Source organism: Passer domesticus, chromosome 2, assembly GCF_036417665.1.
Source record: "Passer domesticus isolate bPasDom1 chromosome 2, bPasDom1.hap1, whole genome shotgun sequence".
Classification (NCBI taxonomy): Eukaryota; Metazoa; Chordata; class Aves; order Passeriformes; family Passeridae; genus Passer; species Passer domesticus.
The window spans coordinates 83,131,785-83,156,423 of record NC_087475.1 but is presented as its reverse complement, the minus strand read 5'-3'; the positions used below and the strand labels follow the sequence as shown (position 1 = coordinate 83,156,423).

General features: G+C 42.5%; 2 protein-coding genes across 10 annotated transcripts in view; one reads left to right on the top strand and one right to left on the bottom strand.

Moving 5' to 3' along the window:
• CCDC90B (coiled-coil domain containing 90B) overlaps positions 1–7,861 on the top strand; it is an 11,461-nt gene extending 3,600 nt beyond the window's left edge. For all 3 annotated transcript variants that reach the window (XM_064409642.1, XM_064409643.1, XM_064409644.1), the window contains exons 3-9: positions 1,826–1,929; positions 3,192–3,293; positions 3,940–3,981; positions 4,061–4,132; positions 4,214–4,267; positions 5,202–5,316; positions 6,477–7,861. In XM_064409642.1, coding sequence (XP_064265712.1) covers positions 1,826–1,929; positions 3,192–3,293; positions 3,940–3,981; positions 4,061–4,132; positions 4,214–4,267; positions 5,202–5,316; positions 6,477–6,532 — 545 coding nt within the window. In that variant the 3' untranslated portion in view covers positions 6,533–7,861. The remainder of the gene's footprint in view (positions 1–1,825; positions 1,930–3,191; positions 3,294–3,939; positions 3,982–4,060; positions 4,133–4,213; positions 4,268–5,201; positions 5,317–6,476) is intronic.
• ANKRD42 (ankyrin repeat domain 42) lies at positions 5,310–24,639 on the bottom strand. Of its 7 annotated transcripts, none has more exons than XM_064409634.1 (15): positions 24,621–24,639; positions 23,655–23,757; positions 22,730–22,883; positions 22,142–22,305; positions 20,500–20,607; positions 20,060–20,179; positions 19,362–19,497; positions 16,294–16,494; positions 15,840–15,965; positions 14,036–14,141; positions 13,257–13,432; positions 12,727–12,853; positions 9,955–10,099; positions 8,649–8,768; positions 5,310–6,391 (listed from the first exon to the last, which is right to left on the bottom strand). In XM_064409634.1, the coding sequence occupies exons 3-15, from the start codon at positions 22,746–22,748 to the stop codon at positions 6,359–6,361; spliced, it is 1,581 nt and encodes a 526-aa protein (XP_064265704.1). In that variant the 5' UTR covers positions 22,749–22,883; positions 23,655–23,757; positions 24,621–24,639; the 3' UTR covers positions 5,310–6,358. The 7 variants fall into 7 exon arrangements, with proteins under 7 accessions (XP_064265704.1, XP_064265703.1, XP_064265705.1 ...); XM_064409633.1 differs by lacking the exon at positions 24,621–24,639 and adding an exon at positions 23,978–24,476 and having other exon boundaries at positions 23,655–23,724; XM_064409635.1 differs by lacking the exon at positions 24,621–24,639 and adding an exon at positions 24,345–24,362.

Here is a 24,639-nt window from a genome sequence, read left to right as displayed (position 1 = left end):
CATTGCCCCATCGTTTTCCAAAGAGAAGACTCCTAGCTTGTTGCATGTTTCCTGAAGCAGTAGATTTTCCATATTTTTGATTATTCACAATGCCCTTCTGTTAATATTTTCTGCTTCTGTCACATTCTGTCACATCCGTTCCATTTCATATTTTCAGGGAACAGTGCTGGCATTACTTGACAACTGCATGTCCTATGGATTTGCATAGTAAAGTAATGTTCTGTCTGTTGTGCTCTCTGTTCCTTTTCCTAGTAATTCAAAGGGTTTGGTTTGCTTTATTCATCCCTGCTGAGCTTTGAGCTGATGTCTTCATCAGACTAGCGACTGTCTTCTAAAATCCCAAGTGACAATAGAAACTTTGTACAGTCAGAGGTTAGGATTGTTTCCACTATTTGGGTCTAATAATAATATGTGTTAGTAGTTAAAAGATTAACAGTAGTCTGCTTACTATGTTTATTTTTATCATGCTTGTCAGACTAGACAGCCTACATCTCTAGAACTGCTTTTTAAAACTGGCACTTTTATTTTTCCAGTCCATGGGAAACCAGAATAGGCTGTGAAATGTGACTTGTCCCAGGAACTGATTCAGCTATTTCTTCTTGAAGTTCCTTTAGAACTTGTGGGGTGAAGTCTGGTGCTATTTGCTATTCAGTTTAATTTGTTATATAACTTCTACCAATACTTCTACCACAGTGACAGGTCTGTATAGGTAAAACCACAAAATTAAGAGAGCCATTTTAGTTTTTCTCAAGCTTTAGGCAGTTTTCAGGCTGCAATTTCTTGCCTATATAAACTTTTCCTCATTTTCTGACTTTTACAAAACACAGTCATTTCTTGCCGTGGAGGAAGAGCAACATAAGGAATTGGCAAGAGCTTAAGTAACCCTGAAAATTCAGGGAAACTGAAGCAATTCTATCACACTTTGTAGTGGAAGGAAGCTGTCATAAAGCACGTGTAGCTTTTTTAGACACGTAAACCAGTGGTGCACCTGGACAGTATCAGTATTCTAGAAGAGTGCAGTGGCATAGTCCTCTAAATATGTGCCTTGAAAGCGTTTCTCAATGTTAATTTAGCCCACTTTATAAGATGGGGTAGTTGAAACACAACATAGCAGTCACATTGCTGGAAATAAGTCTCTAGGGCAGGGGTAGTTGAAACACAACATAGCAGTCACATTGCTGGAAATAAGTCTCTAGGGCAAAAAACTCTCAGCACCTGACCAGATCCAGCTAAAATGAGACGTTTTTTCCCCCATTATTCACCACACATCATCTATCACACTTCAAATTTACACCAAGCTACAAACAAAGTGTACTTTTTATCATCAGAAAGCAGAAACCCCAGTTAGAGTTCATTCTGCAGGAAATGGATGCAGCAGTTTAAGAATCAGTTTTGCATATGTTTTTATCTCTGCAGGACAGTTCCAATATATGCATTTACTTGTTATTATTCTATAGAATGCATGCTTTGTAGCTGAAGGTAAGTTTGGTTTTAATAGAATTGGTGGAAGGTCATTATGAAGTGAAGTTTTGCTAAATTATTTTTGTAATGCATGAATGACTGGATCTCGTATGAAGAAATTTGGTTTTCTGTCAGCTGCATGTCAAGACTTTCAGTATAATAAAAGGTGCTGGGCTTCAGATTTTTGCAGCATTAAGTTTGTTTTTTCTAGCTGAAGTCACAGTGCCTGGCTCCTGGCTGTCAGTTCTGAGTCATTGTGTGAATTCCACTGTGCTGCTGTGGTTAGGTGTGACACTTGAGCGTCTCTTGCTCCTTATCCAGATTTTTAATACCACCTTAACTTGTCATCCTCCAACTGTCCCAGGCTTTGGGAAGGAGCAAGCACAGACCATCGTGTCGGCCTTGATAACCCTGTCCAACGTCAGCTTAGACACCGTCTACAAGGACATGGTCACACAGGCCCAGCAGGTAAGAACTCACCTGTACTGTCTAGCTATAAAGGCTCGTGGGTGCATCTTTCAAACACAAGTGAGCAGCTCTCTCTAGTACTATAAACACCTCACTGTGCCAGGTTTTCCTAAGTTTCACTTGGGATTTTAACAGATGGTTATAGGCCCTGACCAGCTTCTACTGAAGTCTGACTACATCCTTGAAAACAATGAAATTTTTACAGTTCCTGGGAAAACTTTGGTTGCATTTACACTGAGGAGATAATATGCCTTATACCATCATAAAATATTCATTATCAATACCAACTACACTATAAAAACCACTGTTTCTGCCTAATGCAGTTCCATGCCAATTCTGTTTAGGATGCTTTGCATGTAATATGATTTCCAAAAAGAAAGGTTTTCATTTTGATGAAAGAAAATCACAGACAGAAGTTCTTGTTTTCTAGAAGGAAAAAAAAAGTTAGAAAACTTCTATTACAAGTAAATGTCAGTAAGATAAAAATTTTTAGAAGAAAGGCTCAGCAGTTCAAATAAAAATAGCAATGAATGCTTAATTACATTAAGTAATTGAAGAAGAATAGCACATAATTTCAGCTTGCACAGCCTTCCGGAGCGATGATCAAAACTGTTTCCATGCTAAATAGTAGGGTAACTTCCCTATGCTGGGAGAGGGAGCATTGCTTTCAGCATTTTAAAATTCTGAGTTGCTTCCTTTATTTTCTGGTTTGGGTTTCTTCCTGTGTTTATATGTAGTGGTTGAACTCTGAACTTGTTAGTTCAAACCCCAGGAAGGCTTTTTGCAGTGCTTTTTGGCAGTGTTTTACTTCTGTCCATCAGACTTTGAAGCTGGCAGTATGATACTCATTAAGTCTTTGGCTTTCAATGAGTTTGTAGGCAAGAAATGGAAGTGCTTAGGAAGAGCTGCATTCAGATCAGCAATCAATGCTTCTGAGGCTACTGCATGTTCACTGAAAGTGGAAGACTGCTGAAGTGACCTGTAGTTTCAGGTCTATTTCATTGCTACTTGGACTAACACCTCTGACCTTTTTGCTGAAGTTCAGAGTTGGTGTATTAAAGCAACAGAAAAAGCACAAAACTCTGGAGTCTTTCAAACAAATTGCTGGTATTAAATTGTCTGTTTCTGTCACATTCTTGTTAGAGACACTCCCCACTTTTGGGCTTTGCAGCAGCTAATTTAAGCATTTCAGACCTAAACATTTTTTCTTTACTTGTCAGAAAGAGTGCACCTTAATTAATGGCATGTTTTATTTTTCCAAGGAAATAACTTTACAGCAGATAATGGCACATTTGGACTCCATTCGAAAAGATATGGTCATCCTGGAGAAAAGTGAATTTGCAAACCTGAGAGCAGAGAATGAGGTACTAACATATATTTACATTAAGCAGTTTAATTGCGGTATTTGTTGTGTTTTGCCTGATGTACAGTTTTGTGGAACAAAATATAAATGTAGAAGTAATTCTGGAAACTTTCATCAGAATTGAAGAGTCTGTAATTTACAACTTCAGAGATCACATAAAACATATATTTCACTTGCTGTGACCTGCCTCAGATATTCTGTAAAGGGTTCTAAGATGTGTACATTTTTTTCAGTTTCTGTAATTTTATTTAAGGGTAACTGCTAGTTTCTGGCTATTAACTATATAGTGCAGGTAGAGGAATCAGCCATTCCTTTGCAACAATTTATTTAATTTGGTGATTGAGACACATTTTACTTTTACTTCATGGTATTTTGGTATTTCTCTGCTGTCTTTAGACTCAGAATAACAAGATCATCGTTACAAAATAATTCCTTTATTTTGAACAAAATTCCCAGCAGATTATATATGCCTGTACATCCAAACACATTAGTTAGGATATTTAATTAAGAACAAATTGCCCCATTGGGAGGAAAAATGGGGAAAGAATAATTGCATGGATGCAGTGATAACATGTACATCGCTGATTCATTTGGTTACTTTTCCTGAATTTGTAAAAATATTTTATTTTTTTCTCCTCTGCACTTAGAAAATGAAAATTGAATTGGATCAAGTTAAACAACAGCTAATGGTAAGTAAACAGCAAGTACCTGCACACTCCCATTAGGGAGAATAAGTAGCTATTTTCATAATCTTTATTTGTTTTAAAGACTGAAACCAGTAAAATCCGAGCTGACAGCAAGCTAGACATAAACCTGGAGAGGAGCAGGGTGACAGATATGGTGAGTTGGTCTGTGAGATGCCCTTATTAGCTCTGTGTTGTGTTTCTGTTGCTGTAGCTGTGATTTATCTTTTATCCACAGTTTACAGATCAGGAGAGGAAACTGATGGAAGCAACTACAGAGTTTCATAAAAAAGTAAGTATTGAACAAAGCAGGATATAGTTGTGCAGTGCATGTTCTGTAAACCCCAAACTGTGGTGAAAGCTAATACATTTATGGGTGTGGTAAAGCAAAAGGCCAGGCTCTGTCACTCAGGGCTGTTGCAGGTATTTCTTGCCTGTGGGATTCACAATAAACTCCAGTCAGCGGAAGGAGGCATTCCAGCCTTGTCCCTCGCTTCCCAAGTACTGGCACAGGCTGGCACAGCTGGGATGTGAGCTATCATGCTTCCTTTTTCCCAGTGTTAACTGATGAGCTGTATCACAGGGATGGTGCAGGTGCCTACAGCCAAGCAGTTCAAGGGCTGGAAGTCCCAAAGCTGCTAGAGGACACCAAAGTCTATGGGGCTGAAGAAGAACCATGTCCCATCTTGAGCATATCTTCTTTTTTTGTGATATGCCTTGTGAATGCTTAAACCTTTGTTTTTCAGAAATGCAGGAATACTGTTCTGTGGGCTGTAGAGTATCTCCTTCAGGAGGCACTGGCACATCAGAGACAAAAGTCTGTCATGAGGGTGACAGTGAGACAGTGGCACAGGTTGCCCAGAGAGGTTGTGGACTCCCCATCCATGGCAGTGTTCAAGGCCAGACTGGAAGAGACTCTGAGTAACCTGATCTAGTGAAAGGTGCCCCTGCCCATGGCAGGAGGGTTGGAACAAGATAGTCTTTATGGTCCCTTCCAACCTAAGCCAGTCTGTGATTCTGTGATCATTAAAGTTTTCTCTTTTACTGTCTATCCCTTCAGCAATCTTCACAGATTGTATAAAGCAGGATTTTCTGTCTTCTAAAGTCTCTTAGCAGTGATAGGTTGGAAATGTTCTTGTTTCTGGTAGCATGGTATTTTTGTTCAGCTTTGGAAAGCTGAAGGGGCTAGAGACCATTGCCTAATATATGCTGTCTTAATATTTCAGGATGCAAATACCAACAGCATTATCTCAGAAATCAGTAATAAAATCGACACTGAAATAGCTTCCTTAAAAACACTCATGGAATCGAATAAACTTGACACCATTCGCTATTTGGCAGGTATGTGACAGGCAAGGAGGTGAGCACTGGTACTGGATTGTGGCTGTATAAAATTCTGTTCAGAAGTATGTGCTAAATGAGGTCGGCTGTAGCAGCAGGCAGCTGGGATTGGGTGAAGGAGATCTCCCTTTCCCCCTCCAGCTGGAAGAAATGTGACAGAGAACACAGAAGAGCTGGGAGCATGCCACTATGGGACTAGGATTGTGCCCAGAACTGGGATTAGGGCGAATATGGACATGGTTAAAAGAAATTGAAAGCCTAAATGCCTTACCCAGTTTGACAGTACCTCTGCTTGCTGCAGCAGCCTTTGATGTGATGGAGTTGCTACAGAAGTTTTGCTGAGGTCATTTACGTTACCCTGAAGGTTTGTTGTCATTCAGGACTGGTCTGAGAGTAACCAGTCCTGCCTCCCATCGAGTCTCCACAGACACACAGTTTCTGTGAGGCAGGACTTGTACTTTCACCTGCCAAGCAGAACAAATTTCTCTTTGTTCAAAAATATAATTTGAGATTAGTCTTCTCAATATGTACATAACCAGTGAAGTTTTTGTTGTGTAGGAGCTGGATAAAAAAGAGTAATGCATTATATTTGGAAGTGAGAATAAGTTCAAAGGAAAATGTAATTAGCTTTATTCTAACACTAATTGAAACAGCAGCATAAAAAGTCCAAAAGACAACTCGTCAGGCTTCAGGACTGCTGCTGTGTTTGACAGCTCATTTTCAAATTCATCGTCATTTTGGTTCCATGGGAAATCTGGGATGTCTGATGTGAGCCCTGGTCTCCTGTAGTGCAGTTTCCAGTAGCTGGGTGACAGTAGTACAAGCCCCTGTAGCCTGGGGTGCTCTGAGGTATCCAGCATAGTTGTTGGGATGTGTCCCTGAAAACGTGGCTCCTCAGGCTGCTGCCCTGGGCCTCCCATCTCAGCACTGAGGCTGTGCTGCTGAGCAGGGCACGGCCTCTGAGAGCAGCCATTGGCTTCTGGAATTGTTCTGTCGCACCTGCAGCAATCTGGGAGCTTCAGGAGGCTCTTCTCTAGAGTTGTTAATTCTTCCATCTGTTTGCAGCCAATTTCCTCTATGGATAAAGTGGTACAACAGCATTCAGCTAATTATCTCCTTTCTTTGTGTTTTGTTTTGGTTTTTTTTTTGTTTTTTAACAGCTTCAGTGTTCACTTGCCTAGCAATAGCACTGGGGTTTTACAGGTTCTGGAAATAGATCTACATGGAATGACTGCACTAAATACAGACAGAAAAGGCCACCCAAGCAACACCACTTGGACAATAACCTTGGCACCTTTTGGTTTTGATATTCTAACTGTGTAATAAAAATGCTTTCTGAATATGTAACACTAAAGATCAAAGTAACTGGGGGGAAGTAGCCAAATAGTAATATTTCATTGTCTCCTATTCAATACTGTATTTATTTCAAAGTGTTTCTTATGCTATACCAGAAAATTTCCTGATATCTTTTAGAATTAATTTTTTTTTTCTGGAAAATTCTCACTCTCAGCTCCTTTCAAAATGGAAATATTAAACATTTTATATACTCTAGAAATGGGAATACAATTTCCAAATTAGAGTTCCCAGTATGGGGATGCTAATACCAGACTTCAACCTACCTAATGTGACCCAAGTAAATTAATCTTGAACATAGGTTCAGGATTTTGCTGCCAATCTGTTCCTCAATTTTTGATGAATTGAAGCTTTGGGTTTTTTAATCGAAACCATTTGGTGTTTTGAATTGAAACCCTAATCACATATCTACATATGTAAAAACACACTCCAGGGCCTTTACGGCCTTTACTAAACCACCCTTTTTTTTTTGTCCTTGAAAACTGATTTGCATTAATTCAAAATCTCATGTACAAAATGTCTCTATAGATTTTTGTTAGTATCTTCTGCAATTTTTGTAAGCCCAGTGGTGCAAAGAAAGGGAAAACTTCTCTGTCTTAGCCTTTCCAAGGGGAAATGCCTCCACTCCCAGCAGCTGTGTGGAGCCCTGGGGCAGATAAGTGCTCTTAACTTCCCCCCTCAAGTAGTGCAGAGTATTTCCAAGAAATCTGCACATATTTTCTGGGCATAGTATCTGGCTTTTAAAATGGAAATACTCAGAATTTCAGTGGTGCCAGGGTGGTGGTGGTGATCCTCCTCCCCCCTCCTCCAGGCTCTTTTGTAACCCTGTGGGACACACTGACCCTCGTGACCACTGCCTTCTGCAAGGACTTGACAGCTCCTGTTGCAGAGTTGCAACACAAGTGGATGCCTTCCAAAAGTGAAGCAGTTCCATCTTATTGAGTACAAATGCATATGCTTGGTTTGATTCTTTTAGTGTAATAATTTTTTTAAGTCTTTCTAGATTAACTTTGAAGTAAGAATAGGCCTTTTATGGGCTAAGGACTATTGTAGTACTGAGTACTGGCAATTTTTTTTTATTGCTGTTTTATTCTGTTTACAGTTGAAATTCTGGTATTCTGCCAATTCTTATATTCCCTGCATTAAATTATTTATCATATTACTTCAAAAAAAATAAAATTAATTTCTTATATTTGCTGTCTGAGAATTTCTGCATGAAAGTTTAGCACCAATGGTGATGCAGGAAATAGCTGATCTGGTGCAGCTTGTCACCACCACCCTTTAACACCCTGAAGCAGGCTCTTGATGCAAGGCACATGCTGTTAAGTCAGCATGCCTCCTTCATGGTGCACACAAAAACATGGATTTTTATTTTTTAGTATCTTTGAAATTCTCAGAGATTAAGTTTTCTTTAGTACTAAGGAGAGGACAGATCAGGACTGACACACTAAAATAATTATCTTCTAAGTCTCAAAATGAGGGTTCCAGAGGGAAAATCATTTCACGATAGCTGTGTAGTCATGAAATGATTTTTAGGTGTGGAGGAGAGGTCAGGGTTGCCCTTTCTAACCACAAGTTGCTCCCTAGCTTAGTAAACCCTTCAGCCCTGAGTTAGAGACTGATTGCTGCAGTTCATCTGGCACCTCACAAAGGAGTCACTTCCTGCCTTTAGGAATGCCTAAAGATGAAAATTAAGGGGCCGGCACCTCTCTGCAGCTGAGTAGTTCTCCCATCCACTATTCAGCTTCCACACTGAATATGCCAGGAGGTGATGTGCACTTTTTCCATCTTAAGGTGGCAGTACAAAATAGACCAGTGAATGCAGATACATTCCTCAGAATTATGAGGCCTGTGACTTTCTTGTTTTTAGGCCAGAGAACTAAAAACCATTCAGTACAAGGTAGGGTAGAGACCCACAGCTCATCTTTAGGGCTGGGCTGAGCAAACACTTGGCATTATCTGGAATATTGCTTTTGTACCTCCAGTCTGCTGCCCCTCCTCTGAGGTTCGTTCCTCGGTCTAGTCACACTCCTCTTGGGCTGCAGGCTGACTGCTTCTTTATCTTCATCTTTGCAAGATTTGGTCATTGTCTCAGCTTCCTGAAACAAAGAATACTGCAGCCATTAAACAGGAACCACTGGAAGGATGTGAAAATCTACATCTGGGAGTAACCACAGAGTACTGTGTTCAGAGTAAAGCTGAGGGCAGAGCACAGTCTTGGGGCCTGGGATGGCAGCACAGTAGTGTGAGACTTGAAGGTCCCCTGGCTGTAGAAATCACTCAGCCAGAAAGGCTGCTTGGCTAGAAGGGGAAAATTACCAAAAAAAACTAGCCTAATGAAAAATACTGACAAAGAAAATGTTTGCCAGCCTGGCAATCACAAGGGTGAGAAGCAGAAACATCCTTGAAAAAGTGCAGCTGGCCTCTCTGAAATACAGCTGTGGCACCCAGCATTCAGAGCCTGAGATTCCACCAAGAAGCACAAAAACAAGGGACTGCAGAGGCAATTGACTGAAAAGGTGGAAAATAGTCTGGGAAATAAAAATGCTCTGAAAGAATAGAAGCACCATCATCTATTGCCATCCATTGTACAGGTGAAAAGTGAAAAATCAGAAACATCATCACCTACTGGCTGCTTGCAGTTGGTGTCCTTTTTCCTCTTACGTCTCTATCATACAAAAGGAGCTTAATTTTTAATTCAAAATAAAACCTCAGAACTTCTAGTGCTGCACATACTGTTCCTTTCCCAAACAGACTGAATACCCTCCATGAATTTTCTGTGAGATCTTGGGCTCTCATTCAGTATGCCTGACTGACTCCAGACACTGTGACATGGATCAAGTCCCTGTTAGTGAACTTGTCCCCCTCTGGGGACCCATGGTAGCGATCTCTACACCTGTGCAGGCTGGGTAGCCCTTTAAGTGGTGACGACACCTCCCCTGAAGCACCATTTGAATCTCAGACACCAGGTGTCAGGCAAGGGAAACTGCCAGTCACTGGATATGCAGTATGGAAGTACTCGGGATCAGCCCACTCCTTAGGTGACTATTAAGATGAAGAATAGCAGTGCTTCTCTGCCAGGGTTTCTCAGGGAAAGAAACCGATACCCTTTCACAGCAGAGACACTGTCAAGGCCAGACGAGGGCTCCTGCTCACTTCAGCATGCCGAGCTGAAAGCTGTAGCACATTTTCTCTAGACTGTGCCCTCTAATAGAGGGAGCAAACACACACAAGCAACAGGCAGGGGCCTCTGTGCCACGCCCGGGGAGCTGGGGTGGCACTCACCTCGGAGGCAGCAGAGGCGGTGCTGGTTTTGCCCCGGCCCTCTCGGAGCTGGTTTATCTCAGCACGGTAATCATCCAGCTGGCTCTCCAGCTTCTCCCGCCTGACTCGCTCATATTCCAGCTGGGCCTCCAGCTCCCTCACAGCCCTGCCAAAAGCAAAAGAGGCAAGCAGAGCATGAAGTACATCCAAACCTGCCCCGGCTGCTCCACGTGGCGCAGTGCCTTTGCCAGGGAACGGGTCAGTCACGCTGAAAGCAGCGCAGCACGCCTCCCGGCAGCTGTGCTCAGGCTGCGGACCCTTGGTGACAGCGCTGACAGCAGCTTTCCTTCCTCGGCTGCCAGCGGTGCTCAGCGATGGGACCGCGAGGTGGAGCCCTCTGCCCGCACACCGAGCCCGCGCCGCGCTGCCCGGGCCAGGCTCCAGCTGCGGGGGAGGGAGAAGTGCCCAAGCAGCAACCAAGTTCTTATGAAACAGAGAAAAAGCACAAAGCCGGCAGCATTCTGGAAAGGTCAGGGGCAGCCTTCTCATTCACATCTGGTGCTTCTATATCCTTCCTACTGATTGGCTTAGGCACGGATGAGGAATGCTCAGATCTCAGCTTGCATGACTGGCTTATACACAGTTGCACAAGATGTCACTGGTCACACCCTCAAGGGCTCCTAAATTATTTGAGATTCCTGGAACTGTTTAGCTGACACATAATTCACACATAAACTGAGTCTCTGGAGTTGAGCTGGCTTTCTCATATATTAGGATGAATTATCACAGCTACAAGGATGGAAGCTCAGTAAAAGGAAAGGGGAGATATCTGCCCTATGCATTCAAACAGCACAGGAGGAAGGCTCTCAGCAAGACCTACCATGTTTCCATATTTCCCTGTTTCTCAGAGTAAGGAATTCCTGAATCAGGCCCTTTGAGCTACCAATCATCCTTACTGGCACTGCAAGAATGGCCTGTGCTCAGGGGACAGCTGATTTCTTCCATGCTTCCAACTAAAGAGGCACACCTCCCAAACTGTGTGGCACACCCATGGTGACAATTTCCTGCAATGAACCCTGGTTAAAGCACTGTGAAGTGATTCACACCAGGCCTCTTACAGCCAAAAAAACCTGGACTAAAGGAGAAATCTTCAAAATCTGCTCTACAGTGGCCTTCCCAAGTGGCAACTCTTGCTTTTCATCTAACAAAACGGTGTTGTCATTAAGCATTTTATCGATAATGAGGTTTTCTGGCCTGTGATACAAGCACCTTGGGGTGCTTGTATCTACAGATGGTACCCTGAGAAGAGTAGGCAGGTATTCTGAGAAGCCCCATTTCTTTTCAAAAGAAGAGTTTGGGGCTAGGGATGCTTTCTAGCCTTCACAGGTAGAGGAAATCCTTCAGAGAACCTCACAGTTTTTCTAGTTTAGCCACACATGCCACAGAAAGCAACACCACTTAGAACCCCAGCAGAATCTTCTAATAGACATTGTTAGTTTTTGAGCAGCTGCTCTATCCAAAATGAACTTCCCTGTCTGTCATTAGTCAACAATGACTTTTCCATCATTAAAACCAGATTGCTCTGACCTTTTAATGTGAGCATCAACACTTAAGCTGATCACTCTCCTCTGAAACCAGGAAGGACACTTCTAGAAGTGATGAATCTCATCCTGAAGTATATGTTTAATTATGCCCTGGAAGTGTCTACACTTCTCCAAGAAGCTGAAAAAGGAGCTCCTGATAACTAACTTGGACAGCTGTGTCTGTTACCTATTGTATACATATCAAGTTGAGAAAGATGGACTGTCATCATAAGCTGAGTCAAAGAGTGACCTGGAACCAGATGAAATCCTGACCTCAGTTTTCTGGCTCAGATATGGCTTTAAAACAAAGTACTTAGTTGCAATCTGTGACACCTACTGTCTGCTTCAGATCCACACAGATTGCTAAATCTCCTGTCTTCTTCATGGCATATAAGCCCCCCAGACAGTCTCCTCTCAGTGGCCAGATAAAAACAGTGGTTTGGGTTGGCCCTAACACATGATGGAGGTGGTTATCTACAGAGACTGAGAACAGAGGGCAGCCAAATCTTTGACAGGCAGACGTGGAGACAGGCCTGTCTTTGGAGGCTGCAGTATTGTTAAATCTCTAAATCTCTGATAGACTTTTCTTTAAAATGTAGAGTCTGTCCATCAAATCACCTGACCAACCTAACAGAACCATTTGATTTAATGGACTCATTGAGAATTAGATCTTATGAACAATGCTTCACATTCAAGGCCAGGTTTGCTGATAGTTGTTTTTTCCCCATAGACTGGATACAAGCTAATCCTTTCTTGAGCACAGAAATATATTGCCAATGAACAGAAATGTTAGCAGGTCACTGAATAATCTCTGCTGTATATGCACTTCCATCCAAGCCATGCTAACATTTTTGCCTATTTTCAGATTTTCTGGAGGGCATGCATGTCTTTGGCATCCTCAGAGGAAATAAAGCTGCCAGAAGCTATCAGACCTACTGCACACATCTGCAGAAAAACCTGAACACTGAAGAGATGATCTTGCACAAGAATCATGGACCTATCGAGCACTTGTGTTGTGGGGCTGATCCTGGTGGTAGAAGTTTGGAATTGGCCAAACAAATTGCTGCAGTTCATTTCTTTTGGGCTGGTTGAAGTTGGTAAGTGGAAAAGACAGAACGGCCAAATGCAAATTTGAGTGTAAATCAGCTTTAAAGGAGGATTTAAAATGGGCCCCACAGAGTTAAACATTAGCAGGGCAGAATGACCTTACTTCTCAGCTTTCCTTTCTTCTTTTCTTATCTTCCTCTCCTCTTCAGTTATTCCCCCCAGCTGTCTGTAGTTGTTGTAGGCAATTTCTAGAAGTCTCTGAAGTTCTTTAATCTTGTGATAGGCCCTTACTGTAAGACAGAGTTCTCCAGGTAGGTAAAATGCAAGAAGACAGTTATGCTGAAATCCAATAGTCTGGAAAATAGTCTCACAAACATAAGAGCAGAAATCAGACTGCTCAGCAAACCTTGAGCTACACCTGACACCCACACAGCAAGCAGATGTCAAAAACAAATAGCAATCCAACACTGTTGCACCAACATCGATTAAAATGGTGTGACAATTATGATCTAATTGCCTTCTGCTTGCTTTCTAATATTCCACAATTTGTTTCAATGCTCAGTATTACAGACATCCTGTCAACCATCTCATAACAAAAAGATCAGAGCAGTTGGCTGGGTCTGTCCTAGTTAGGGCTATAAGGTCTTGATAACAACTTTTGCAAACAAGGAATGATGGAAATAGAGTGCTTACTGCGTGCATTCATTTTCTCTGCTTTATCCAGGGTTAAATCCTCTTTGCTATCTGTACTCCCTTCTACACCATGTGTTTCAAAAAACTTGATGTTGTTTGCATCTAGTTCTTCATCACTAGAGTTACTGTTTCCAGTTCTTGGTGTCAGAAGTTCCACAGCTGCCAGATGGCCAAATCTGCACAGAGAACAGTTAAAATCTGGAAAAACATGTGTGGTAGAAACTCTCAAACTGCCCATGTTCCCATTTATCAGAGGGGTTTCAGAGGTAAAGGAAGCACTGTACACACACTACAACTATCTATCTACTTTTTGTAGTATTCTTATGGCATGAGCTCTGCCTCGATGGAATCTTATGGCAATGGCTCCTACATCAGAGGCATCTCTTTCCTTTGCAGGGTTTTTTAATTGAATCTCATCAGAATCTGCATTATTTTTATTAATACAAAAATCAGCTGGCCTCTGCTACTTCTCAGAGTTTGGACAGCAAACTGTGAACATACAGGCTCAAAACTGTCCGCTGGCAAATGAGCTAGTTTTCCTCTTTTGTGTCTGACCTCACTAAAAATAAAATTAAATTAAGTGAAAATTAAAACCTTTTGTAGTTACAATATTATAGCTACAATACAGCCTTTCTTATCACTCAGAGCTGGAATTCATAGGCTTGATCTGTTTTTTCTCCACCACCGAAAATCAGGATTAATTCCAACAAAGCCGACATGATATTGATACTAAAATAGTAAGTAAATAAGTGTCAGAGCTACAGGATATGTACTACTACCTCTTGGCTACATCCTTTGGAGTCTCTCCAGCATCATTTGTAATGTCACAGTCAGCTCCCATTTCAACCAACCACTGTAAGCAATGGACATGCCCCTGTTCAGCAGCTAAGAGAAGGAAGGCATACACAAGTCAATTATATACAACTGAAGTGTTTCAAACCTGAAACGTCCTCCTCTTGCCATTTTTTGACATGTCAGAGATTGGGTTCACTAAGACACTACAAGGGAGATACTATTTCCAGAGGAGCCTCTGTGTCAAGATGCTGACAATCACTTGGGTACACAGAATTTTGGGGAAGAGCATGCAGTGTGGTTGGTGGCTCTTTCTAGTTCTGGAAATGTATTGGCAGCTCTTGCTGAACACAAGCTAAACTGAACTTTCCCAGTCTCATGTACAGAGCACAAGACACACAAAAATCTGCTGCCCCAGTAAGAAAGGCCTGCATGCCACAGTTTGGCAGCCAAGCGCTGTCACCTCTCGCTGGCTTTGGGCTCGCAGGGGTCACACACAGCTGGCAGCCCCAGCCTGTGGGGTGTGTGCTGCTGTCTCAGGAGAGAGAAGCAGGGCTTTGTGCTGGAGCTGAAGGTACAGCATTTCTTGGGGCAGACACTCAAGGCAGCACCTCTCAGCAGCATCCTAGCACAACCTTACTCATATGATGTGCCATGGCCACTGCTCCCACCACGTGGTGCCAGGAACAATGTCTCACTTATGGAAGATGGTATTTGGCAAGTCTAGATGAAACTGTATGTTGATTTTCTCAAGGAAGAATAAATCCATTTGTTGACAGCACTCCCTATTGGATATTTTTTTTATTTGTTTTCTTACTGAGATACAGAAATGAAGTTACAACATCAGCATGGAAACACTGGGGATGAAACAACTGTAGGTCAGCATCATTCCAAGAAAAGAAAGTGGGATTTTAAAATAGCTACATATCAGTTATTTTAATAAGAACTTCAATTATGGGGTTTTTTAAAAAATTCTACTATATATCTAGTCAAAAAGAAATGTAGGAAATTTGCTAAAAGCATATTACAAAAATGCTTCCCTCTTTCTTTCATCTTTTGTTTCTTCTTTCAGACAATACTGTGAAACCCCAAACACAAAAAACCAACCATTTTTTCTGTAATGCAAGCAGTACACTACATGTCAAAGTGTCAACCAGCAGTTTACCTTTCTTCACAGCCTCCTACCAAATTACTTTGTTGTAGTTTTTACAACAGATCCCTACAGTACTGATGTGTTCAGGAAATAAAGTCCCAGGCCACAATACAGATCATTCTTATACTTAGCCAGACAGATATTTCTAAAAGCCACATCTTGCCTGATTAAAAAAAAAAAAATCAGAACTACTTAGTTACATTAAATAAAGTGAAAATTAAAAACTTTTACAGCTAGAATAGCTAGAATATAGCCTTGCTTATCACTCAAAGCTGGGATTCATGTGCTTGATCTGTTCTTTCTCCATCACTGAAAATCAGGATTAACTCCAACAAACCTGACATGATATCAATATACAAATAGTAAATAAATGTCCGAGCTACTTAGTTTTCCATTTAGTTGCTGATTTCTCTTCATTGTAAGCTCTTTTTCCTTGACTTGAGCTTGGTTGTATTGTTTTCAAAGTGACCCATGCACACATGCACTACAAAATACGGGTTTGGTGTTGCCTTTCCAAGCTCCAAGAAATGAGATGCTGTTTTTCATTACATTTACCTGATAAGCAGTCACTTGAAAAACAAAGTAAATGAATCAGCAACAAAGAGTAACAAGCTGAAACACAGATTATATTTACTGACCTTTGTGCAGGAGAGTGGATCCCTTATCGTCCCGCTCATTAATGTTGATTACTCCACTTCTCACTAGTCTTCTAACCACCAGTAAGTCCCCGTTGAAAGCAGCATCATGACCCGGGAACGCTAAAACTGAAAATAAAAAGGCACATGTTTCCAAGCAGATGCCAGCAGTTCTACTGAATATGCTGGTGTTTGTCTCACAGCTCACCTCTCATAGCAACTTATGTATGGACACTTCAGAGGTAGCAAGGATAATGCTCCTTAATTAGCTGAAATGCAGCTGTGTAACCAGCAGTGCTCACCAGACACTTCACTAAATATGTCTTAGTTATGGCTACAGGCATCACATATAGTTAAGAGATTAATTTCACTGACCTGAAATAACAAGTACACCTTCGTGTACTTCTGCAGAATTACACACAATGCCTTTTTGAAGTGTATCTTGATCCATACTCACCTTCCTGTCTCTCTGGATCTTCCTCCTCTTTTTCCACACCATCAATATATTGCAGAATATTATCTTTGTAGAACCGTTCAGCCAAGTCTCTTGGAGTCTCTCCATGGTCATTCCTGGCTTTCAGAGCGTGTGTAACACTGGCCATTTTCCTGACCAAGAACTTAAAGCAATGCAAGTGTCCTTCCACTGCTGCCAGATGTGCTGCAGCACAAATGAAACAAAGGGTGCTAGAGCTGAGCCTGCTGCCCACTGAGAAAGCAATGCTCCCACCAGGGTTAGAGCTGGCTCATCTACCAGCACGTGAGCCATCCAATACCACACAAGGGGAAGAGCAGCCTCAGCTGAACTGTGGATGTTCAGCTCCCACCCAGGACACAGTTCAGCTCTAGGCAAAGGAGGGAAAGCTGCCAAGGATGGGATCTGCAAGGATGATTCCCTGGTGGAGCTGACTGCAGGAGACAAAACAGACTCCCAACAGAGCACTGAGGCCTAGCCCAGAGTGCACTGCTGGCGCCTCACTTCCCCAGGAACGTGGATCTCCCTGGTGTCCCAGAGATACTCCTTACAGGGGGACAGCAAGCACTGTCCTTGATTAGGAGCTAAGGCCATTTCTGCCTTAGGCTCTACCGTGCCACCACAAAGAAGCTGCATCACACCCTCGGTTGCCCCACCCATAAAATGAGGACACTGATAGGTGCTTTACTGGACGAAATATTTGAAGGTACATTCCTCACCTGACCTTTAGGCTATGTAGAAGTTTACTTATTTAATAATGCTACAGTGCTGGGCCTATAACAACATAAGAGGTACCAAACACATGCCAACTCATTTGACATAAGTAATAGCCTCTAATCCCATTAAATGAGAAGAACTTGCCAAATAAATGCTTGTTATGATGTCTCGCTCCATGAAAATGCTCTATAGCAGCTGGCTGATGTTCTAGAGGCAAAAGGATTCATTTCTCCAGTTAAGAATCTCACTATCTTCATAATCAACAAACAATGTACACAGGGCCCAAAAAACCCACGTCAATTCATTTTTTGGCATACACAAGCAAACCAAACCATATATAGCAAACCAAATCATCCACAGCTTTCCAGAGCATAATTGCTCTACAAGATTATGGACAATGGTTTTACAGCAAGATGACAATACCCCTGTACAGGTGATTGTTTAAAATCTGAGCTTCACTGAAACAAGGGCAGTTTTTGCCATTGTCTGAATTTTAGTCAGTGAGTTAGGTTCTCAGGGAGAAGGGAAAAGAAGGGTACCGTGCTAAAGGTAAGTCAGCTAGTGAAAAACTGACTCAACCCTCACGAATCCATTTTCAGATACCTAAAATCTGTTGGTGTCCCAACTTTTCTGTGTTTCATCTTGACTTTTATAAAATCAGACTAACAATATTTACTCTTCTAAAAGCCACAAGCCAAAAAAATTGTGTCTGTGAAAAAATATTTAGAATAGGTTTGACTAGTGAGCAATAAAAGAAGCATGGACGTAGCTCAAAAATGAATACAGAGAGAAAGCAAATTGAAATGTTCAGTTAATAAGCACAGCCCATTCTGTGCTCATTGAATGAGACACATTTTTTTTTTCTTCCAAAATATTGGCAAGGAAATTAGCAAAGATAGCTAGACCCCCTTGCAGTAACACACATATAAAAAAGATGCAGCCAGTTTTTAAGTTTCAGGTGCCTGACACTGCAACCTCAAATAATTTCTTCCAGTATTCTCTTAGGAAAAATTATTGCACAGCTCAGCTAATCTTGAAGCTGAAGTGTGTAAAGATAATTTAAGTTCGCTACTGTTACACAAGCAGACAACAAGCTGGTTTGCACAGTACTTCTACTAATCTGTTACTAGCCATGTTCCAAAATATCCTCTTTCCTTTGGAAGATAATATGATCAAATGAAACAGATCAAAGGTTGGAAGATCAAGCTTCTGTAGATGCCAAAACACAACAAAAGCAGTTTTTTACTAACCATTTTATACAGAGCATTTAAGTAGAACTGCGCTGGCATCTGCTTTCTCTCCACAAAAGTCTGTTATCAGGGAAGTGTTCCCAAATGCAAATAAAGCTGCCTTCCATGCTGCCCCCAGGGTGCCTCACATCCTGACCCCTTATTGCTAATGCACCACATCTCCTGCTGGGATGCAGGAGCCTCACATCCTTTAACAAGACCCAGGTTTGCAAAACACAGCATGGCTATCTGTTTCCTAGGTAAGTAGTCCTTAGTAGAGGGTAAAAGATTTTAAGAAGGGATTTTTAAAGATAACTCTGTACAAGTTATAGAGAAAAACATATGCTCTTTGGAACAAATAATGTGACAAACTATTAGAAGGAAAATGCTAAAAGGCAAAGTATGCAAGAAGAACTCAAGACAGAAACAATCCATTGAACTTACAGCAGATATTGAGGCAGTGGTGTGTTAGGGAGAGGGATACTGGAGAAAATACAAAAAGCAAGGAACAATCACTGGCACATTTTTATGCTGAAGTGAATACACTGATAATTATGAAAAGAAATTACAGATAATCCAGAAAAAGCAGTATTCCAGAAATCAAGATGAAGAAATCACAGGAAAATAAAAACAACTGTTTTACAAAATCAGTTAAGAAACAGTGGGATACAAAAACTTGCATGCAAACACACCAGAGCCTCGTCACATTGGCACCAAGTCAAAAAGTAGCACATAGCAGCTGAAACTGCCTCCCCCTCCACCTGTGCTTCTCCTGCGACCTCCACTGGCACACGAGCTCACACACACACACACAGGAGATGCTGCTCACCAGCTCCCAGTCAGGCTCAGCCTGCACCACATCCCAGCATTTGAGAGCTCTCAACTTTGCCAGCAGCAGCAGGAAGTGAATGGGATACTGTCACCAACAGAGAAACACTTTGGATTTTGTAAATCCTCCCATCATTAGAAAAATTGACTATCTATGTGGATTGCATGGAATCAAATAGCAAATGTGCTGCTGTGCATTAGTTATAATTTGCTCAATCTTCACATTTCACAACAACTGTAAACAAAAGGCTTTAAAACATGTGATTTATCCTGATATACCTGGAAGGTTTCCATTGTTATCCACATCATCTACACACGCTCCCCATCGAACAAGAAGCTGCAAACACCCCAAGCGACCGTGAAAAGCAGCATAATGAACAGGTTTCCAGTCATTCCTGTCTGAAACGTTTACATCCTAAAATGAAAGTAGCAGGTTAATTCATTCATTTCTGAATCCTAAGACACAAGTTTTATATATAGCAATCTGCTGTTCATTGTGTTAAATTATTTAAATCAAACCAAATAACATTTTCCAAAGTTCAACCATTATATGCAGTTCCAGTTTCAAGACACGTACTTTTCACAGGCTCTTGCTTTTACTTAATACACTTAGAAAAGGTGCGTTTTCAGACATGTTTTTATCATCATAATGACCTGCATTGGTCATTATTCCTTAAATATGCATCAGGACTAATTTTCCTTTTTTTTAAGTTTATGTCTCCTTTACTATAGAAGATGTTTAGAACTGCAAAAAATTACCATCACCCCAGTACCTGATGCTCATTTAATGGCATCCTAAGCGGAAGGTGATTTACTCACATCATTGATTCTCTCTACATTTTTTGATCACGTCCCTAAATGTACATCACAATCTAAACAACCGGGGATTTACCCACGGAATAAATCCCCCCGCAGTAATTACTCCACAGCCCTAAGTGTCAGTTTAAGGAGGGAGTGCCGGCAGGAGTCAGCCTCACCGCGCCCGAGCGCAGCAGCGTCTGCAGCGTGTTCGAGTGCCCGTGGGCTGCGGCCAGGTGCGAGGCCGCGCACCCGCGCTCGTCCCGCGCTGCTGCGTCCGCTCCGCTCAGTAACAGGGCCTGAAAGAAATGCAGAGCACACGTTCATTTCACAAGCTGAAAAAGCAAACATTTCCCAGAAGGATGGTTTGTGATGGCCAGCAGGATAACTCCGGGCTGACCTCAGGGGTCTGGTATTGCACAAAACAGATCTGTTTGCACAGACAGCGCAAATGAGTGCTCTGCTTTGAGAATGACTAACTTAATTTGACATGTCAAGACATCAAGATGAGCTACTCATAGCTCCCTGAGGGGCTCCCTCAGCTGATCTTCATAATGAATTTGTCCAGTATTAAGATCTGCCCTACTAAGTTTTGCTGGCGAGTGGGGATTTGCAGTACCTGCATGCAGGCATCCTGCCCTCGGATGGCCGCCAGGTGAGCCGCTGTCCAGCCTCTCACAGTCACACGTGCGGTGTCAGCTCCATGCCAGAGCAGCCACTGAAGGCACTGCTCAACAAAACCAAAGGGCTTTTTATTTAACTACTCCCATCGTGTCTCTGAGGCACGTTTCAACTAGAATTTATCCAGCAAAGTTACATTTCAAAACAGTGTTGGAATACTTCCTTATGGAAATAGGAGACCCCAGAGCATGCCTTAAACGGGAATTTGTGCATTAGGATGTTATGGGTAAGTTATACTTTCCAGGATTCACCCAAGGGTACAAAATGTGCAAATAACCTACTAATTCAGATCCTAGCATCAATGTTACAGTATGACTTTAACATTTTACTCTTCCAGATTTAAAATGTAATCTGTGAGAGTATTCATATGGCATGAGGTAAAAGCACTGGAAAAAACAATGCAAACATGCTCACATGAATTCCAGCTAAAATTATTGGCAGGAAAAAATCACGTCTAAATTTAAAGCCTCATTTAATTTATTAGGCTTCTTAGGCATATGTAATCCCATCTCTCTTCTCATCCTTCCATGGCCTAGTTTTGTTTTATTCATCTTTTTCCAGCATATCATTGCTTGCCATGGCAAGCTTTATGAACTATCCAAAGACAGCTAGAGGAACAGTTAGAACTTTTTATTATATATTATTATTATTTATTATCTTCTTTCAGGCCATCTTACAGCTTCCTCCACTATTTCTGCCAAGGAGCTTAGTGACAAACAGATGACAGATAATTCAATAAGTCTAACAGACTGATTGCAAAGTAGAAGAGTCAAATGAAAAATGGCAGAACTTTTAGAGGCAGAAAGGGTAGGTAAGCAATCTGGTTTTGGGGCTGACATGATGATTAGCATTTTCTTGACAGTGTCTCTACATTCCAGAAGCAGCTCTGCACTTAGCAATTCTTGAGTCTAGCAAGAATTTCACGTTTTTTCTTTTGGGACACAAATGGCCTTGCTGCTTCAAGTTTAGATTGCTGTGGACAATGAACAAGGAGGATGCAAGAAGAAGGAGAATGTTGTGCTGAACACAGCAGTTCAGTCCTTCTGGAAGTTTAAAATACTGATGCAATTATCTGCTGATTTCTCTACCATTATTCAACATTTTCATTAAAATAAAATGTATTAGGACTACTTCTATGGAGAATGAGGCATGGGACATTGGTAAGCAGAATGAACATAGTTTCATGTCACTATTCACCTGTTTCAGTCACCTTCAGAACATTTTACACATCCTGCAGGATTTTCTAGGTGTTTCAAGAGAAGGCGAAAATGCAGTAGAGACAAAATAAGGTCATGAGTCTGAAAGGGAGGCCATAAAGCACATTTTGCTCAGAGTAAGAAACCAAATGATTTAATAAAATACAGCAGAGTTTATTAGGTAAGTTTCCTGGGTCTTCAGAAAGAAAAAAATAAAATCAAAAATCCTGTACTCCTGCCCTTGGTGAATATATTTAATAAGAAAAACAGACAAAGATTATTTATTTAGTCTGATCAAAGCAATGTTTTGTTCAGCCTCTCCCACAGAAGGAAATATGGACATATAAAAGCCCAGCTATGCTATACAATAAGGTAATGTTTTACCTCCAGACTTCCTGAGTGGGCAGCACACTGCAAGGGTGTGAATTTGTGAACTACATCCACCTCATTAATACTGGCTCCACTTTTTATCATCGATGCAAGCTGTTCTACATCCCCAGCTTTCACTGCTTCATGCACACTAGTGTAATTTTGCTTCTTCTTGACAACTAGTGAGGAGTAATAAAAGGGCTTTAGTCCACTGCTTAAATCAGCAACTTAAGAGACATTGCAATTTAAGAGACAGAGAATGTGTGATTAATCAAAAAAATATCAGAGTTGACATTCATGGCACAGAATCAAACTCTAAATGTAGAAGCAGTAGGATAAAAGAAAAAAAAATCTTCTGTCACCAGGCCATGGTATCAAATGACATGGGTTCTCCCTTCAGGCCTTTCCACTGATTAACTACATGGAAATAATGGTTTTTGTGGACTGGAAACAATGAGAATTGCATATCCAAACCCCTTGCAACATCTTGATACCTTGACAAAACTTGTAAACAGAAATGTGAGATGTAAGTAGATCTAATGGCTAAGGGGGCTAACTTCAGATAGCCAAATATGAAAGGAACCTAAACCAATTAGCATTCACCTTCTGCAGTAGTCATCATCCCAGTAGCAGAATGCACCAACACTCTGATTACATTTCACACTGCTGGAAGTCCTGAAGAACTGGGCTACTGTTTAGCAAGTCAAGAAAGCATAAAACTGAAGGTCTCAAGGTATTAGTGCCTCAGCTCTTCCGCCTGTGGAGAAGAAATGGTAGTAGCAGTTAACATGGTTACACAATTTGAGGTAAAAAATATTAAAGAATATAAAAGAGATATTGTACAGACGTATTTGTCATATTTGTAAAAAAGCACTAGATATGATTAAAAACATCCTCTGCCGTTTATCAGTGCCTCTTTTCATGTAATCTGTAGTAGATAGTAGAGCTCGGATAGATTTGGGGTTGCCACAGAGAGGGGAGGGGGGTGAAGCTCCAGCCCTCCAGTCTGACAGCAGCACACCCTGTGCGTGCTGTAACACACCCCTGGGTCCTGTGTCTCACCCCACCTCCACCTCCCCAGCCTGGCAGGCTGCATCACTGCCCTGCACAAAGCCGAGAAAACCAGGACTCCATCCTGCAAAACACTGTACAAACAGTCAGCAGCAGCAGCACAGAAACACAGAATAATTCTGGCAGGAAGGGGCCCCAAGAGGTCATCTAGTTCATGTTTGAGTTGTTTAGGTTATTTTGAAGAACAGTTTCACCATGACATAATTTTCCCCCAAGGAAGAAATGGCTCATTATACCAAGTGAGGGTTACAGACTTCAGCTGAATTACACAACATCACAGGCAGGCCTGGCTGATTACACTGCTCAGCAAAGTTCTAGTGTGTTTAACACAATGTTTCGGTACCGCAAGTTCAAGGCAACTTTTTTTTTTTTCCTCTCCCTTAACCCGGAGGAAAAGCAAACAACAAGGCCCACCAGCAGAAAGAATTTTGTCTGCCCTCTCCCTCTGGATACCTACTACTGCATGAAGACAAATGCCACGGGTGGGTGGCTGCACTGGCTTCTTGGCACGAGACAAAGGCGGCAGCCTGGGACTGAAGCTCAGAAAAAAAGCATCAATTCTGTAAGAAGACACATTGATGTTGAAAGCGAAGGGCAGGGTCCATAATTCTAGTGGGTGTTTTGTTTTGTTTTGTTTTGTTTTGTTTTGTTTTGTTTTGTTTTTACCAGAAGCTGTTATCAAACACTCGTTCAATGTTCTGGGACAAAACTTTGCAGAAAGAATTCAGTAAGCCCTTTGAGATCGGTACCTGCCCAAAATCCAGTTTAAGAGAAGGATACGGCTCGGAATAGGGAAAGGCACAATTTAGGTGTTGCGATGTTTCCGTATCACACAAACCCAATCCCCCGGAGCTCGGCTTCGGCAGCCCCAGCGCCGCGGGAGCCGCGGGCCCGACCCGCCCGGTCCCGGCCGGTCCCGCCGGGGCGGAGCGGAGCTGCCAGGCCCGGGGCAGGCGGAGGGCCCGGCCGGCCGGCGCCAAACACCGCCTTTCCCCGCGCTTTTGGTGGCTATGGAGCCTCCTCAGCGCTGTGTGTGCACCCCGGCGGAGCCCCGTGCCACAGACCGGGGAGCTCGGCACAGCCGCAGGGCCGGGCCGGCGAGGGGCCGGGGGAAGGAGCCGGCGGAGGAAGGGCCGAGCGGTCTCACCGGCCGAGCGGGGCACAGCCGCCCTCGCAGCTCAGGGGCCGGCAGCTCGCCGCGGTCGCCTGGAGCGGGTCCCTCCAGCTGCTGCTGCTGCCCGCCCCGGCGTTGCCATGGGCCCGGGCTCGCCCTTCCCGCGGAGGAAAATGGCGGGCGGGGCGGGAGAGGCGCGGCCCGGCCCTGCCGCTCGGGCTGCGCTGGAGCTGCTCGGGGCGCTCTGCACCTTCAGGCTCCGCGGGCTACAGCCTGCACCGTGATCCCCACGGGAAATGTAACAAGTACCCCCAGTGATGCTCTGAGC

Coding starts and splice junctions, on each gene's coding strand:
- ANKRD42 (XM_064409634.1), bottom strand. Junction 15,966..16,293: donor AGATCCAGAGAGACAGGAAG/GTGAGTATGGAT, acceptor TTTTATTTTCAG/TTTTAGCGTTCCCGGGTCAT. Junction 10,100..12,726: donor GAAGAAAGGAAAGCTGAGAA/GTAAGGTCATTC, acceptor TGCTTTTGGCAG/GGCTGTGAGGGAGCTGGAGG.